At 37.9% G+C, this 18,416-nt stretch overlaps 1 protein-coding gene across 1 annotated transcript; it reads right to left on the bottom strand.

Moving 5' to 3' along the window:
- Positions 1-2: 2 nt before the first annotated feature.
- setd1bb (SET domain containing 1B, histone lysine methyltransferase b) lies at positions 3-16,668 on the bottom strand. The gene is made up of 19 exons (XM_073816285.1): positions 16,545-16,668; positions 16,283-16,429; positions 16,017-16,117; positions 15,302-15,566; positions 15,019-15,140; positions 12,136-13,488; positions 11,028-11,675; positions 9,250-9,408; positions 8,994-9,075; positions 8,707-8,888; positions 8,493-8,577; positions 8,024-8,404; positions 7,669-7,887; positions 5,849-6,952; positions 4,952-5,118; positions 3,293-3,418; positions 2,707-2,826; positions 2,370-2,507; positions 3-2,171 (listed from the first exon to the last, which is right to left on the bottom strand). Exons 1-19 carry the CDS (start codon positions 16,585-16,587, stop codon positions 1,998-2,000), a joined length of 5,616 nt encoding a protein of 1,871 aa, XP_073672386.1. The 5' UTR covers positions 16,588-16,668; the 3' UTR covers positions 3-1,997.
- Between the last annotated feature and the right edge of the window lie 1,748 nt (positions 16,669-18,416).

The following is an 18,416-nucleotide window of genomic DNA, read 5'->3' on the forward strand; positions in this document are numbered from 1 at the left end:
AATCTCTAAGTAACGTTACATAGCATATTTTTTTCTATAAACGTTATGTTTTCATTTCTTTTCACGTCCAAGAAAGTGGCGGAAAGTAGAAACACTAGGCTCGTTTGAGATAAGCAAATTCTGTGTAGAATCGATCACCGGTGATCGCCACGAGATGCATGCCGGTTAAAAAAGTGTCCGAGTTACAACAGACTTGCTCTGATCAGTTTGATGTCACACTGACATGTGCCAAAAAAACTCCCGCAATGGTTTCTGCAAGATACAAACTGTAACAATGTATCTTACAAGGTAACATGTAACCTTGCTCTCACTTGAAATGTGTCCCCAGAATAAGTCTTTGAGTTTGAGCGTATTGGACCTTAAGGGCCCTATTTTAACGATCTAAGCGCATTGTCTAAAGCGCACAGCGCAACGTCTAAATGGGCGTGTCCGAATCCACTTTTGCTAATTTAACGACGGGAAAAATGGTTTTGCGCCGAGCGCATGGTCGAAAAGGGTAGGTCCTATTGTAGTGGGAGTATTTTGGGCGTAACGTGCAGTAAACCAATGAGAGTCACAGCTCTCATCCCCTTTAAAAGCCAGTTGCGCTGGCGCTATGTCTAATCCCTATTTAGATGACGGACTTTGTAAACTGAAAAACTAAGCGGAGGAAGAAGATCCCCAGTTTAATATTAATGTTAAATAATTGTGTTGTTTTTCACTTGTATTGAAATTGTTATTTTTTTATTAAAACCTTTAAAACCCGTTTTCTTTTAGTCATGGAAGTAAAAAGCAGGCTTGTAATTGCTTTAAATGTATGGCTATCCAATATCAAAAAATAATTTACAAGTATGTAAGATAAGCTTTGTACTCTAAAAATACTTTATTTGTAACAAACAGGAGATAAAGAATTTACAAACGGCTCTCCTCACGTTTCAGCACTTTTGACTTTAAAGTTTTTTTAAGCATTACTTAAAAATGTTTCTCATCCCACCATATCCACAGGTACAGAGTAATCATATACAATAAATCCGTGAGGTGGCATTAAAAAAAATATTTAAAAACATGCAAGATGCATTTGTTTAAAGCAAAGCATTTATTTATTTACCAGGCTGCAGGTGAAGCAGCTCTTTGCGCCTTCTAACGTCTCATAATTAGTCCTCATTTATGTCCAAGAGACTCAATAATAATCTTTTACATTCAATCCTTTAATCTTTCATATTTAAAAGCATTTTTGTGCTGCTGCGCATTCATGTACCTTGTGATAAGCAAACCCGCGTTGTCCTCCCGTGTATAGGCGCATTTTACTAATGCGCTCTTTAAATAACATAAAACACATTGCGCCATTGACTTTAGACTTTAGACCAGGTTTTTGTTGGTCAATGGCGTAGTCTATTTTAGTTGCCTCAAAATAGCAACGCGCCAACAATGCGCCTGAACACACCTCGTTTTCAGACCAGAACGCCCATGGGCGCAAAAGGGGGCGCAAATGCATTTGCTATTTAAACAACGCGGCGCTAAACGTGAAAATTAGGGTGGAAACTAGCGAAAGACACTTGCGTCGCGCATTGCGCTGCATTGCGCTGGGTGTAAGATAGAGCCCTAAAAGTCTTTGAAATGTATTGAATTTGAATTTGAAGTTAACCAATGTGTGGGAACCCTGTATACATTACCTGGTAGACAGAAAATAACACTTTGTTGCAAAAATATATATGTATTTAATATAGTATTCACAATAAAAACCCTAAAAAGGAAATAATTTAACCCAAACCTTCCAATAATAAGCATGATGATAAAATTTAACTAGAACATCATTAATATGCATGGAAAAGCCTGTTTGAGACATATCATTGCCAAAACTAAACAATAAGATTTCAAAATGTGAGCCTATAGTCATATCATTGAGTAATAATAAATCCCAAATTCCTATCATATTCAAAATGGATTTGTTAAAAATATAAGAGTCTGTTTACAAATCTTGTTTTTTAATACTTTAAGACTGTGAGATGAGTCTATGTCTAGTTGAGGGTTCCTCTACAGTTTTCTGCACCACAGAGGCAGGGGATCTTCTCATCCTCGATAGGAAATTTGTAGTCATAAGTGATCTCTTCATTTACACCAATAGGTTGCCGGGAGTAAATGACTATCTTCTTTTGAGCTTCTACTGTGATCACCTTTGCATAGCAGTTTGGCTATAAAAGAAAAAAGAATTCATTACATTCATGCATTTGGCAGAAACTCTTTCCAAATTAACAACTACGTGTAGTGAAGCTTCATGCATTGACTGGAATTAAACCCATTAGTGTTGAGCTACAGAAAAGTAAAGCCTTTAACACTTTGACACAAACTTAACAAACAAACAATTTCTGGTTGAAAAAGTTTCAACATACATTGCAGCTGTGATTGATGAACCTTGCCAGGTTGCCACACTTGGTTGCATCAATGATAGTGTCCTGGTCGACCCGGAACAGATAGCTGCTTCCAATGCCCTCTTTTTCATAGCGACTTTCACGCATGTCTGCTATTACCTAAGGAAAGGATTTAAGATATAGTAACATTTGCATTCCCCCTCATCTGCTTGTGTAAATATCTCACTTTGTGGTTATGCCAACTTCTCAGACTATTGTCATATGTTTCTGCTTGAAAAAAATATATAAAAACAGTGAGCACTCAAATTTCAAATGACACATTTTTTCTTTACAGTAATGGTGTGTGTGTAAATTTTACCTGTCGAATGCTCTGGCCTACATATTCAATTATCATTTCATCTGCAACTATTGGTTCCTCTGCAAACAGGCCCCAGTCATGTATACGACTTCTGCCAAAACGCAGCCTCTTCTTACGGAACTGCATAGAGGAAAAACATATATTTGTTTCACAGAAAAAAATAATACAACAAATTTGAAACAACATGAGAAAGAGTACTGAAAGGAAAAGCTATTCTTTAAAAAAAAGACTTTAAAAATACCCAGCTTATATGGACTTTTACAGTGAGATCTAAATGTGAAATAAAAACAGATTAACTATTAGAGGTTTTATACATTTTGAGAAAAAAATATTTTACTAGGATGCCGCTATTGGTTATAGTCCAAATCTATGTGGTAAGGTAATCGTGTTTTCTGTCAGATGTAAATGTGTCACTAAAATATGCTGTCAAACAGAAGATGAACGATAATAATACACATGCGCTCGTTTTATTTGCCTTAAAGACGTCTATGGCTGGAGCAACGGTTACAGATGGAGTACCTTTTTAAAAAGGCTATTAATTCTTCTCACATGCTGAGTTATGCTGTTATTGAGATGGTTGCCTCACCTTAAGTTGGTTGAACTTGAGAAGGTCACTGTCGCAACTGAAGGAGGACAACAGGCGGCGCTGCTCAGCCCTGAGTTCTGATCCTGGTCTGGAAGAAGGTGGAATCTGAACAGCCACACTCTTTCCCTGCACAGAAAAGCATTCAATCCAATACAATTACTTTTGAAGTAACTTTACATTTAAATTTCGCTGACATTGTCTTAGACCAGTGGTTCTCAACGTTTCCTGGAGACCCACTGCTCTGCACATTTTGTATGTCTCCCTTATGCACTAGACGCGGAAGAGTTTTTTTTAATTGAGAGTTGAAAAATTTGAACTTTGGTGGATTTTCGTGTCGCATTAACCAATCAGGAGCTTGCTCTAGCAGTGACGTGATTACAGGAAGCGAGCGGAGGCAGAAAAACAAAACAATAATGGAAGACAATCATCACTATAAAAGACATATTCGTTTAAAAGGATTTAGGAATTAAAAGGATCTTGTTTGAAAGAAAGTGAACGAGGAGGTCGAACAATCTGGTAAGTTTACTCAATTTGAGCTGTATAAGCCCCTCCCATAACACGAGTTTACGCGTGAATGTGTCAAATGACTAGAATTTCACACGCGACTTTCATACACAAATAAGGCTCAAAATGTGCAAGCATCCAACTATGCGCAAATAGCGTCTAGAGCAGTGGTTCTCAATCCTGGTCCTGGAGGCCCACTGCTCTGCACATTTGGTATGTCTCCCTTGTTTAACACAGCTGATTCAAAGCATCAGCTCATTAGCAGAGATCTTGTTGTCCATTAGATAAGAGAGACATACAAAATGTGCAGAGCAGTGGGCCTCCAGGACCAGGATTGAGAACAACTGGTCTAGTGTGAGCGCACAGTTATTTCCTGATTCAAATCATCAGTTCATTAGTAGAGATCTCTATGAACTGAAATGATTGTGTCAGATGAGAGAGACATACAAAATGGGCAGAGCAGTGGGCCTCCAGGAACGAAGTTGAGAAGCCCGGAATACACTGCAGGATTTTTGCCCTCCTATAAGATCATTACCTTATCACACTGTGCGACATAACTTGTTTAAACAAGCATGTAGACTGTATGATGATGAGACGGAAGCTTCGGCGGCTGCGTCACACGTTAGCGCAACGTCACCAGCATGCGCTCGTGGTAAACAAATACCGGTACGCAGCAAACACACTTTGCGGTGATCGTGCTGAATGTCTGACACTGTCAGAAATCTATCTAAGGCTATCTTTGGACGCAAGACCGGGAAACCGGACGTCTTGAACCTCTCTCACTGTACGACATAGTGCCACTGATAAAAAGCCACGATTACAGAAATCAAGACAATTGTTTCACAATGGCAATCTTTGATCTGGGACAGCCATAAATCGTGCAGTGTATCCCGGGCTTTAGAGGATGACATGTTTGTACTGTGGCAGCTACCGTAGCTTTTCATTGCGTTTCGAAATTGAGGTTGGTTGCATTCCTTATCTCATGCCAGTTTACAGCATTTCAATCATGTTTGTCAGAAGTTCTGTTTATTCTAAGTGTAAAATGTCTATTAGATAAAACATGAAACATAGATACAGCTGAGGCTGTCTTTCCGTCTTTACTGATTGAACTTAAAAGACAAATAGTCAGTCTATGAATACTTCGAAAGCTCCCACCTGATTGTCTACAGTAAAGTCCTCTGAAGATGAGTGTGCATTGCAGAGATATCTCAGCTTATCCCTCTTGCTAATGAAGTAATAACCTTCACTGCGTGCACAACCCGTCAGGTGAATTCGAACCCCATCCTGCCATCTTCTTGCCCAGTCATTAGGAGTGCTGGTTGGTGAAGCAAAGTCAAGGAATAAAATTATACAATGTGGACAACAAAATCATTAAGGTAAACTGCTTTGCAGTTGGGGTGGCCATAATGTTATTTTGCAGTAACATTACATTTATGCGTTAGGAGGACGCTTTTATCAGAGCAACTTACAAAACATTCAAGTGAAATGTTGTTTTTTAATCTGTATATGTTCTTTCTGGGGGTCAAACCCATGACTGAGGGGCTGATTACGCTCTACCAACTGAGCTACAAGAAAACTCAAATGAAAAGCTCAGATGCAAAATCCTTTAAGTGTGTCTGACGTTTTCTTGTAAATTTGCATTTTTTTATCTGTCTCCTATGTTTAGGTTCTAGGATATTCTAGGATATCTCCTTTAACTAGGAAAAAACTCTTGCAATGTGACATATATGCACCGTTGTTCATCCACTTCTTCTTTGCACTTAGAGGACTTTGCTGAAAAACCTATGTGATGTTGGATTCTGCCAACAAAGTGGTATTTCTGAATGGCCCGAGACCATCATGCCTTACTAAAAACATTACTTGTGTGCATTTTGAGACAAAATAAAAGGGCACTGATGTATTTTAAGATATGTCAGTGCAAGTTGTTTTAAGTTTGGACAGCTCTTACATTTATTTTAGTCTAGGAGTGTCCGGGAAACTTTGCCTATATGTACTAAAGATTAACATGAGATGAGCAGAAACAGCATGTGTTATGTGAGCTTTAAAGGATATGAGGATGTGGGATCCAACGTGTACTGCTCAGCCAATCACGGTCATTATCCTTCAGCAGAAGACTCTCATAGGTGGCCTTCAGATGTTTGATCTCCTCTTCATTTACTCCCTTAGTCCAGACAGCATGCAGGAGCAACTTCTCTCTTCTCTTTGAGCGAGGAGTAAACATCAGGTGATGCATTGAGGACTGCTGACTCGATTCTCTCCATGTTCTCCATGGGTTCGATGACTCCTGCGGTCTTTGTTTCTCTAACAGCCTCTGGTTAAGATTGTCCTTCAGTGTCTGAGCTTCTGGTAGCATATGTCCAGTCCTGATGTCAGATACATGATTTGAAGGCCTCAAAACCTGATTTAGAGACGATTTTGTAGTTCTAAACTGTCTATTGCGCTGTAATTCAATCATCCGTCTTTTCATTTTTATCTGCTCTCGTCGTCTTTTTAAGCGTGCTGTGTCCAAACGTGTTGTTTGAAATGAAGTTATATGATGATTAGAATGACCAGCATTAGCAATTCGATGATTAGGGGTGCGAGGATGGTGTTCAACTGTGCATGTCTGGACAGGTCGCGAGCTGGCTCTGTGCTGATCGGCCCACATGTCACCAAAGTTTATAGCAGGTGGGGACATATCTCTCCCTGGAGTCCTAGGGATCCCGTACTCAGCATGTGGAGATGTGTTTGAGAAAGAGAATGTTATCCCCTCCGAGTCAGAAATATGGGCAGGACTGTTCATCCTGCCAGGGGTTTTTGGTGTTTCTTCATACACCGGATATGATGAAGGGAGAGGAGGACACTCATAAACAGGTGAGCATGCCAGTTCCTGTGCACCTGTTGGAGATGGAGGAGGAGGTAAAGGTGTAGGTGGACCTGGAGGTAAAACCAGATCATCCTCGCCCTCCTCCATCTCCAGACATCCACCAGGTGTGTGTGGGAGCTCAACCACCTCTACAGCAGGAGGTGAAAGTCTACGTCCAAGCTCCATATCAGGGTCACTTTCGGGCAAAGAGCCAGTGGGCGTGATGGGTCGGAGATTCTCGGAATCTTCCATTGTTTCTGTAATAACCGCCTGGTCCTCAGAATCTGTAGTATAATGTGTCTCCAAATCATCTGAAAGCATGTTGAGATTAGATTTCATGAAAATACTATATAATCATCTAGATCAGTGGTTCTCAAACTGTGGGCTGTGGCCCCTTGGTGCCAGGGGGGCCCCGGTTTTATGACATTTAATAAAATTAATTAATTTATCATAAATTCTGTGTAATTAAATCTCAGATAAATAAGGCTACTAACCAATAGCACTACATTATATAATTTAATAAGTTTTGTTTAATTCAAATATGAAGTTTTGGAAAGTTTTATGTCAAAAAAATTATTTGGGGGGCCACAAAGGGATGCACTGTATACAAGGGGGCCGCACACCGAAAAAGTTTAAGAACCACTTATGACTTTTTTACTACAGTCCATATAGGCTGTGAAAACTAAGCTAAATGCATTTTTTGTGATTAAGTCTACTGATTCTATAAAATCATCCTAATGTAAAGAACGTTTTGTGAAATTATAACCTTAAAATGTTAGTATTGACTGAGTAAAATCATGTCAATGATTTAAATTAATGAGTAAAATCAAACTTTGATGCTCCAAATCTCATTATTAGACTTTAGCCTATAGGTTTTACAGACAGGGTCACAAATATTTTTTTTATGTGACAGCACTTTTCTTTTTAATATATACAATATCAGTGTAACAAAAATATCATGTCTGCAAATAAACAAATTGATTCATCTGTTTCTGTGCACATTATTGTCAAAACCTGACACTCTTACCTAACAATCCTGTAAATGAAGGCGATGGTGGATGTGGCATCTCGGGCTCATGGTCTGAGAAAAATATCACCGGATCTGGCAGCTTAAGTCTATCTGTCAAACAGTGTTTTACTGGGTCCTGCATGGTGTATTTGAGAGGGTCAGGTAACTTTAGACCTTGCATGTACACCCTTACACTCAGTTCCTCCTCTGGATCTTCTGCTGTTCTTGAACCCAAATCTGAAAGATCAATACAACAAATTGTGTTAAGAGTAAATATTTAAATTTCGTCTATACAGTGACCCCTAGTGGATGGATCTGAATATGTTACGTTCTGAGCAAGGGAATGCTTTAGCACTAAAGTAGATGAGCTAACCCAGCCATGTGTGGTCTACATCACTTTCAACAGAAAACGGAGCAGATGGAGTCACAGGGGGTTCTAGATCTTCTTCCCAGGGCGAGTGAACAGGAGTGTCCACCATCTCCCTGTTGTGATTATCATCCTCATCTGATGAAATCCATATCACTTCTACCATACTGTTGTTGTTGTTGTTGTTAACTTGATTTTCACCGTCCAGCTGATCTTCCTCCTCAGAAGACAGCGAGTCTGAGAAGTCCTCACTTCTGTCATCTGATGAGTCAGAATCTGAGGAGCCATTAACGGATGGAGAGTCTAAGACAGTCCTGGGAGAGACAAAGGAGTCGTATCCTTGGCTTTTAGATGCAGAAGAACCTAAACTTGTGTTGCTGATAACATCTGAAGAATAAAAATTCTGAATGTAATGAATTCTTCACCAAACAGGAAACTGAACTTTATTTCAAACAATGGCAATCATAAGATAAACCTGTATCTGAGTAATCTTCATCTTCTCTTATGAGATCGTCCTCTTTATCTTTACTTAATTCATCAACTTTCTTCATAGCACGCTCCTGAAAAAAAAAAACATGAAATCATTACACCTGTATCCACTCACTCATGTTATCTGAAGATCAACACATCAGTGTTAATGTCATTTAGATTAAGGTTCATTAAATTAGGATTTCTAAGTTAAATGATACCTGACCAAGCATCTGATCTTCCTCAGAATTCTGGTCCTCCACATTCTCAGAATTTGCCTCCTCTTCCTCCTCCTCATCACTTTCTAACTGCAGAGGTCTGGAATGTCTGCGTTTTACCAATGAGTCATTGGCCTTTTCAGTCATCTCTTCATTATTCTCCTGGGCTGTTTTCTCCTTTGGCTCTTTAAAAACAAATATGTTGATCATATATTTTTCAAATGTGACAGATCTAATTCATACAATTTATAACTCATTAAAAGCACACATCTGAGTAATTTAAAGCTGACCTTCATTATCAGACTGCTCAGGAGTTGGTGAAGGACAGATCCTTTTGACCTCAGTGGAGCTCTGACCCGGCTGATTCTTTCTCTTTAACTGAGGATTAAAACAAATCAATATTAAACATCCAACAATCAAATCTTTAGAAATAATAGATGGGTTTACACAAAAGTTAGTAAATGACAACCCAATGCTCATTTTTTTGGATAAACTCTGGCTTTATGTACAGAGGAGCCAAAGTGATGAGCTACTGCAAGCTTGTACCTTAAAAGAAGGGAGTTTAATGGCACCGGGGAGGCTTAGTATTTTTCCTGTGCTCAGTATGGTGCCTTCACACCCTGCAGACCCCATTTTCAGGCATTGCACTGTCCCTTTAGGCGCTATATCTTTATTTCCACCGGATTTAACAGGTGGGGCAGATACCTAGAGGCATAAAACAATACAGTGCAACAACAATCTCTGATTAATCTGCATATGATTGTATAATGTCAAATAAAAGGCTAGAACATTAAAAAATATATATATGTACCCCTTCTGTCACTGGTGCAGTACCCTTTAAAAAGGTCCTAATATGTACAGATATGTATACATTTTGTGCTAATATGTACTTTAGAGTTACTAATACACTCTAAAAATGGCTGGGTTATTTTTGACCCATAATGGGTAAATATTGGACAGAACACGCACGTGCTGGGTTAAAAATTTACCCAATGTTATTTTAACACAACTGCTGGGTTATAATACCCCATGGTTGCATAACAACAACCCAACATTGGGTAATTTTTGACCCAGCATGGGGTAATTTTTAACCAAGCACATGTTCTGTCCAATATTTACCTATTATGGGTCAAAAACAAGCCAGCCATTTTTAGAGTGTATGCTCTCTTTGGTACCAATATTTACCTCTGAGGTACTAATATTAACTCTTTAGGTGCAAAGCTGTAAATTTTATGTATTGTTTTCTCATTGTTTTTTTCCCTATTTTCTTACTATTGTCGCTTGGGGTAGGGGTTAGAAACACTTTCTGTTACATTTTTAGACATCCTAAACCAAAACCCAATTTTAACCCCAACTCCAGGCGAGAATAGTTTTAAAAGCGGAAGAAAAACATGTAGAAACCAATACATAAAAGTACATCCTAACCCAAACCCGAAATCTAACTCCAACCCCAAGCGACAATGATTTAAAAATATGAAAAAAAAAGAGAAAACAATACATAAAATGACACGAAAAAGAAAGTCGTGCAACAGCCACGAAAAACTATTTATAGAAATTTGTGAGATTTTTGTGCCATAGACACGAATAAATGAATCAAATTTTTATACAACTTCTTTGAGCAGACTGATCTCAAAGAAAGTTGTGTTATAGTCACAAAAAATTTATTCATTTATTCGTGTCCATGGCACAAGATTCAGGTTTTTTATGTGCCTTGAGCACAAAATGTCTTTTTCATGTCACTGGCACAAATTGCTATAAATCGTTTTTTTATGTCCGTTGCACGACTTTCTTTTTTGGTGTCATTTTATGTATTGTTTTCTCATTGTTTTTTTCTATTTTCTTACCATTGTTGCTTGGGGTAGGGGGTAGAATCACCTTCTGTTACATTATTAGACATCCTAACCCAAACCCCAAATCTAACTCCAACCCCAAGTGACAATGATTTAAAATTTTGAAAAAAAAAGAGAAAACAATACATAAAATGACACAAAAAAGGAAGTCTTGCAACGGCCAAGAAAAAATATTTATAGAAATTTGTGCGATTTTTGAGCCATGGACACAAATAAATTTATCAAATTTTTCATGACTATAACACAACTTTCCATGAGATCATGTTGTCTTTGAGTCAACTAATATTTTTAAATTGAATGAACTCAAAATTTAAAGGCAACAAGGTAACTTACTAACACATTTCTTTTTTTTACATTGGATTACAGTCTCTCTCTCTCTCTCTCTCTCTATATATATATATATATATATATAAACACACACACACACACACACACACACACACAAACCAAGGATAGAGAAAAAAGAAATCCCACCTTAGCTTCCTGTTCCTTATCATCCCACCACTGATCAAATGCTTTGAAGGCCACAATCTCGATCATCCGGCGATGTATGTCTTTCTTTACAATAGCCCGCAGCTCTGAAGCTACAACAGCCAGAACTCCATCCACTGTAGCCTTATGGAGAAATTCTTTTAAAGGGACATAACCTGGTGGGGGTACCGATGGGTTGAATATGGGCATAGGGAGAGGGGGCCAAGGAGGTCTATACCTCAATATGGTAGATGAACACCCAGAGTAAGGCGGGCCATGGTTTATGTAATTAAAATTTGGAGGGCATCCCGGTGGAGGGGGGAAAGAAGGTGAAAATGATACTTGCCCTTGTGTTATTCTAGTAGGTATGGGAAGAGGTATCGGACTCTTCCAGTTTGGGGGCCTACAAGCTTGCTGGTTTTTGGATGAAGGGTACCTAGGTAACAAAAGAGGTCTTGGAGGAGGCGGCCCCAGATTTGAATGTATATTAGAAGTAGGAAACGAGGGGAAGTGTGGAGGTGGTGGTATAAGCATTGGAGGTGGGAGGATTTGAGGAACAGATGGAGGTACAGAGTCTCTGTTGCTGCAGATCACTGGTATACTAGACGGTTTATCGGAAGTAATGTCTTCTTCACTTGGGGTTTGTTTAACCTAGGAATGAATTTCATACTTATTTGAATTCTCAAGATGACCCATAAAACATTATTCAAATATATGTCAATATTATTTTAAAACGTACATTTTAGATAGATATTTTATACAAAATCATTCCTCATCATAATTGTCATTATTATTCACTCAGCCTTTTATGACTTTCTTCTTTTGGAAAAAATAGCAAAATGTCAGGGACTGACAAGCACCATTCACTTTTATTCAATGAAAAAGATGCAAAAAAGTGAATGGTATGATGCTTTCGGCCCTAATATTTAGCTTTTTGCGTTCTACAGAAGAAAGTAATATGAGTAATGATAACAGAATTTTCATTTTTTTATAAAGTATCCCCTCAATTATGGTGTATCATAATTTTAGGCCCCACACTGACATCAGCTGAAGAATAAACTGGCACCAATTTGGAGTATTTTGCAGATATTCAAATGCCAGCTGCACTTACATTCATTCTGGAGGACATGGACCTCTTAGCTGACTGATGTTCATGCTTCTCCTCTGTTATGCTGGGAAGAGGAGTAGGACTCACGTCCTCAATGCCAGATTCACAAAATCTGTCTTGTAAATGTGAACCATTAATAAGAGCAGTTGAAGAGGTTTGGTCACGGTTCGGGACAACATCAGCAGGTGGAGCATAGGAGGAGATGGGAGCTTTTGGGGAGGGTTGGGGGTGAGAGACAGAGTCTGTATCTTGGTCTTCAGTCGTAGTTTCTGAGTCTGAACAATCTTGATTCAGGATGGGCAAAAGTGGACTTCCAGCACTAAGAAGCATCTGGATGCGAGAGTCCAGGCTGTCAGGCTTTGCATCTGGAGTGGGAGACTTAGGAAGACACAGCACTTTAGGGTCTGACTGGCCCTGTATACTTTCAAGGGAGAGACACTTTTTGGGGGTGTTTTGGTCTTGTGGTAAACTATTTTCACAATGATTTTGGTCCACCTCTTGGGGTGTCTTACAGGACACTTGGAAAGGAGTCTGACTTTGCATATCTGGATAAACATGATGAACATCTACTCCAATGGAATTTAAAGGCAGTGATTTTGATGGTGGATCTCCAGAAACACTGTGGCCCTTAACTGACACGGCAAAGTTTTGCCCTAAACAGACATCAGGTTTGTTCTTGTCACGTGTATAGTGAGTGACGGATTGGAGCTTATCTGAATGTGATTGCGTGGTTGGATATTCTTGAAATTTTCTGAAATACATTTGCTTGGCTGAAGGTCCAGATCGATTCTGAGATCCTCTATATGCAGGTCTATGTATATAGTGGTGCTCTGGTCTACGATTGTATGCGTTTTGGTATTTACTCCCAAGAGGTCTCCCCCGGTGTCCTCTATGAATGTGGGTGCTGAGAAGGTAGGAATTGTTTCCTGGAGTTCTTTGTTTATTTGGCAAACAGCCATTTTGAGAGAGAGTTTGCATCCAAAAGTTTTGCACAGCACCTTGTATAATGCTAGGCTTATCTGCGACTGCCTGAAGTAGGCCAGGATGTAGCTGTAAAAAGTTTGAAATGGACTGTTGACCAACAGGGGCATTGGAGGTTATCTGTAAAACCTCATTTGGGGTTCTTTCACACTGAGATGGAGTGCCTGGTCTACTATTGGTTAGAGAAGGGGTGCAAGGAGTATCTTGGTATAGAGGGGTCTGCCAGAAGCTACTGGGTGTGTCCTGATGCATACTGGAATAGGCTGTGTCCATGGATAAAGGAGTAGAACAATCCAGCGAGGGGGAACCATTGAATATTGAGGATGATGATGAAGATGAGAATGCATAGGACAGCTTCTTCAGTGGTTCACACTCCTGAAAGATTCATAGAGATTAAAGTCTACAATTGAAATAAAAAATCACGCGTTTTTGTTCAACCCAAGATTTAAAATAAAACACTTAAAACTACACAAAAAAATTACACAATTTACAATCATTTACACAGTTATACAGGGCCGAGTAATCTGTGCTTCCTTTCTCACTGTTCGAAGACGGTTTCCTCTAAATTGAAGTACTGACCAAAAGGAAACAGTAGACCTCAAGCATCGAACTACTAGTCACCTTGTATATTTGGAAACAATTGTTTGAGCAAAAGTCTCCTTTAAAGCAACACTAAAGAGTTTTTGCTCTTTGCTCCCCCTACAGGTTAGAAATGGAATTTTCCATTACCACTGTCGTTAATAATTTAGCCTACTGCAGCAAAGCTACCCACTGCGCAAAGTGACGTCGGAATTACGTCTTTTTCATGTAATTTTTGGACGTCCGAATCCGGTCCATAAAAGGGGTTGTTTTGTAACGCCAGGTGACGTCTTTTTTTCGACGTGTTCTGCACGTCTAAAAATGTTGACAACCGTAGGACCGCCGTGTAAGGAAAAGAGACATGAAAAAACCGAAAAGACATGATTGCCTCTGCACTTCACCCATCCACCGCACCGAAACCTTTCAGACATCTGTGGGATTCGAACCCCCGATTTCCGTGTTACAAAGAAGTCTCTATAACCACTCGGCCACATGGCCATACTTTCAGGTTGTATATAAGGCATTCTTATTGCATTCATATCATGAACAATTTAATATGACAATATTTTCATGTTAAATTGTTAGTATGGTCATATACTTTTAATATAACAAACTACACATTTAATTACATATTTTTAATGGTACATTTAGATGGATTTTGTACGTAATTCAAGAAAGCAGAAAAAACAGTACTGTAATAATAATATAGACTATTCATATGTATTAATCATGTTGGTACAATAATGCTGATATTTGTAAATAAACACATTTTTATAGGCCTAATCATGTAATATAGACATAGACCTGTCATAGACGTCCTAATGACGTCCAAAAATTACCCAGTTTAAACGTCAAATGTTGCCCGTAAATATGACGTCCAAATGACGTCCAAAAAATAACCCAGTTTAAACGTCAAATGTTGCCTGTCAATATGACGTCCAAATAGGGTCATGGTGGGACGTCCAAATAGTGGACCTAGTTTGGACGTCGAATACATGTCCAGAATTGGTCATGGACCGACGGACCCAATATAGACATGATCTGCACGTCTATCCGACGTCCTGTGTTTAGTGGGTAGCTCTGATTGGAGTGTAGGTCTGCCGTAAAGCAAGTTTTTGTAGTTTTCCCTCGAACTACAGGACCGCGACCAGATGGTTGGAAACTTTTTTGGTGCGGTTTTGGCCAATAGAGGGCTGCAAAGCGAATGTGAAAGTGCCGTTCACCCTGTTTCGAGTGGAAACGTTATTTTAAGGTAAAAAAAACTCTTTGGTGTTGCTTAAATAACAATCAAATTACAAAGATAAACTGTTTGCTGTATGTACTTACAGTAAAGGTGTCTGTGATGGAAGATGGTGACTGGGGACCCCAGGACTCATCTCCAACAGGGAGAGTAAAGGGAGTATATAAACCACTAGCAAGCATTTGGAAGTATCGCTTTCTCTTTATGCCTACAACCAATCAAAGGATATAAGAGATTTTATGTATTTTTATAGATATAACAGCTTTTACATGTAAAATATTGCAAAACGCCCAACAACTACAATATAAGAACCCTAAAACTACATTTGATAATAAATGGGATATGAATTTATGAAAGAAATGTGTTTACCTTTGGGGTCCAGCTCCACGTGAATGTTATTTCCCATCACTGTAGTGTTATGGAGTTTTTTTATTGCGTTATTTGCTGCTTTTACAGATTCAAAAATAACTTTTGCTATTCCCAGATGCTTCTTATTCCTTGGATTGTACAAAACTTTCAAATCCTGAACTTCTCCAAATTGTTTACACATGTCTGACAGGAAACCATCTCTAATGTTGTCATTGAGCCTTGCAAATGTCAACTCTTTTGGTGGGCCAACATAATACTCATCAACCTAAAAAAATATATATTGAAAACAGAAATGTGAAGAAAAAATAATGACAGAATTATGTGGTTGTCAATCTTGTGGGTTGAGAACATATAACAACACTGGCTTGAAACAAAACAATAAAATAACATCAGCCTGAAAAATATGACAGGGAAACCATAATATCTGTGTGGGTCTGTAATGGTAATGTTTATGTTCTTAGTTATCTGGTGGATGGGACAATATAAGTATTTACTATATTAAACCATTATAAACTTTGGTATACTAGTATAGTATAATGTAGTATTTATTATAGTATAAGTTTTTTTTAAAAAACGTTTACAATACCGTTTACAATATTTACAAAAGTATTTTATATTTCTATTATAATTTAAAGTTTTTTTCATGTGGGATTACTGTAATACAAATGCAAAATGTTAAATCAGTTATTTATGTGATGCTACAACTGGTACTGACCTTTAGTTTGGGAACAGGAAAATCTACTTCTTTGAATTTAGTCCAAAAGCGAATTACTCTGGGATCTCGTACAACATCCACAGGGAAACATCCAGGATGCTGCCATTAGAAAATAATTCAGTAGGCTATATACTGTATATGGTTTTATCAATGCAGAAAACTATAGAGTCTATGACAATGTGAACAACATCTAAACATTACATCTGAAGCTCGTTTATAAGCGAAAATAATATTCATACGAATATATTGCGATTAAAGAGGTTTACTCACAGGTTCGCTAAAGTGTTGCCCATCAAAGCGGTAGAGTTTTTGAGTTTCATTGGTCAAAGCTGGGTCAATAATCAGTTTATAACAGCTCCAGTTTGGAGTTGCATCTTCCACGTTATGCAAACGATTGTTTTGTATTAATGCGTCTAAATTAAAGAAACAACGCACAAGATATAAACGATCGTTTGGTAACGACGCAAGCACTCAGTCGTGAATACTGTAGGCCTGCGACAGGTGTATTGCGATAGATTTATTTCTTACCGTTATCTTTTTGCTGAGCCTCCTTTTCGACGCTTTCGTACATGATTTGCAGTCATTGTATAATGTTGGTAAATTGCTCTTTATAAGACTTTAAAGGAATACGATGTTTCTTGTACATATCCAGAGGCTGTTGTTCGGATGCTGTATTGCCTGTATCCCATGAGGGGACTCAGCATCACTCCTGCACAACAGGTGGGAGGAACCTGTAGCCACACCGAGTAGCATCTGCCTGCACAAGCGGAGGCTGCAGTTTCGGGACCGTAGTCATAGGACCGCAGTTATAGGACCCTAGGTTTTTAGTGACCATGCCACCTAGCGAACTAGAGGACCAACAAAGATGGATGACAAGCAGAGTGTGAGTATCAAGTTTGAATCAATTTTTATTTGAACATTAAATACAATCGTGATGCATTTCATTGGAAAGTTAACATAGCCGATTAACATAGTGATTGTGATTTGCTAAATAGTCTTGCATATCCATCATACGTAATATGGCAAGGCACGTTTATTTGTGTAGCACATTTCATACACAGAGGTCATTCAACGTGCTTTTTATAGAATAATGCTGTAAATAACTTGTTAGCACATTCGTTTAATTAAACTGTTGCATAAAAGCTTGTGTTGACTTAGTGACAGTACAAGAAAACTGTATTACGCTGGTTGTAAAAACTTGTTAGTTAGTTACTCGTTTTTTTTTTTTTTTAGTTAAAATAATATAAATATGTTTTAACTGATCACAGTCAGCCTTTTTGACGTTACCATGTTATGAATATGTCTCTTCATTTAGATGTGGTTTTAATGTTGATTGAGACATGTGACATTTTATAGTCAGACATAACAGTTAGGCCATCATAATAATTGACTGTTAAAATACCATGTGTTAGATTGTGTCATGTACTGTTTACTGTACTGTACTGTACTGTACTGTGTACCACTTTTTAACAGCATTTTTGTTAATCAGTGATTATGTTCTTTATGTACTATTTCAGTGAAGTGGAGGAATTTAATCGAATCATAGACAAACAATTGAAAAAAAGAGGGGAGAGCATCCAGTTGCTGCTGCATACATCACAATGTGTGCTTTAAATATTTAATATTTATATTTATCTATCTCTCTCTATTATTATTTTTTATTTGCTCAGATGTGCTTTATTGACATGAATGTTTCAAGAACCTTTGATCCTGTAATGAACACTATGCAATACTAATATGAACATTACTTGGTATGAAGATTGATATAATTTTGTACCGTATATAATGTATGTGCTCTGTGGTGACTAAAATCTTTAAAGTTTGAAATCAAAAATTAAAGAGTTGTTGAACATGTTCAACTAAATGTTCCTGGTTTCATTCATTTCTTTATCTTTCTCTCACTTAGGAGTCAGTGAAGACGTTGTCCATGCAGTTCTTATGTTGTTCACATCATTAACAAATTTGGGTAACACTTTACAATAAGGTTAATTAGTTAACATTAGTTAACTACATTAATTGCATGGACTAATAATAAACTGCACTTATACAGAATTTATTAATATTTGTTAATGTTAATTTCAACAATTAGTAATACTTGATAGTTGGTTAATGAATTGTGAACTAACATGAAAAAACAATTAAACGCTTTATTTAGCTTAATTAAAGATTAAGGTTAATAAATACTGTAACAAATGTTTTGCTTATGGTTTGTTCATGTTAGTTAATACATTAACTAATGTTAACTAATGAACCTTATTGTAAAGTGTTACACTATTTTTTTGTGTGTGTTAAAATTCAACTGTTGCAATATATAATTTTATAAATACAAAAATGTTAAATCTACCCCAGAGTCATCCTTGTGTATTCCCTCTGTTCTTGAATATGTGATTGACTAAAAAG

This window comes from Paramisgurnus dabryanus, chromosome 11, assembly GCF_030506205.2.
Source record: "Paramisgurnus dabryanus chromosome 11, PD_genome_1.1, whole genome shotgun sequence".
NCBI lineage: Eukaryota > Metazoa > Chordata > Actinopteri > Cypriniformes > Cobitidae > Paramisgurnus > Paramisgurnus dabryanus.

Excerpts from the sequence above, each read along its gene's own strand:
- setd1bb (XM_073816285.1), bottom strand. The coding sequence starts at position 16,587 with ATGTACGAAAGCGTCGAAAAGGAGGCTCAGCAAAAAGATAACG. Across the intron at positions 9,409-11,027 it reads ATAAGGAACAGGAAGCTAAG|GTATCTGCCCCACCTGTTAA; the intron begins GTGGGATTTCTT and ends TTATGCCTCTAG. Across the intron at positions 2,508-2,706 it reads TAGGCCAGAGCATTCGACAG|GTAATAGCAGACATGCGTGA; the intron begins GTAAAATTTACA and ends TCCTTTCCTTAG.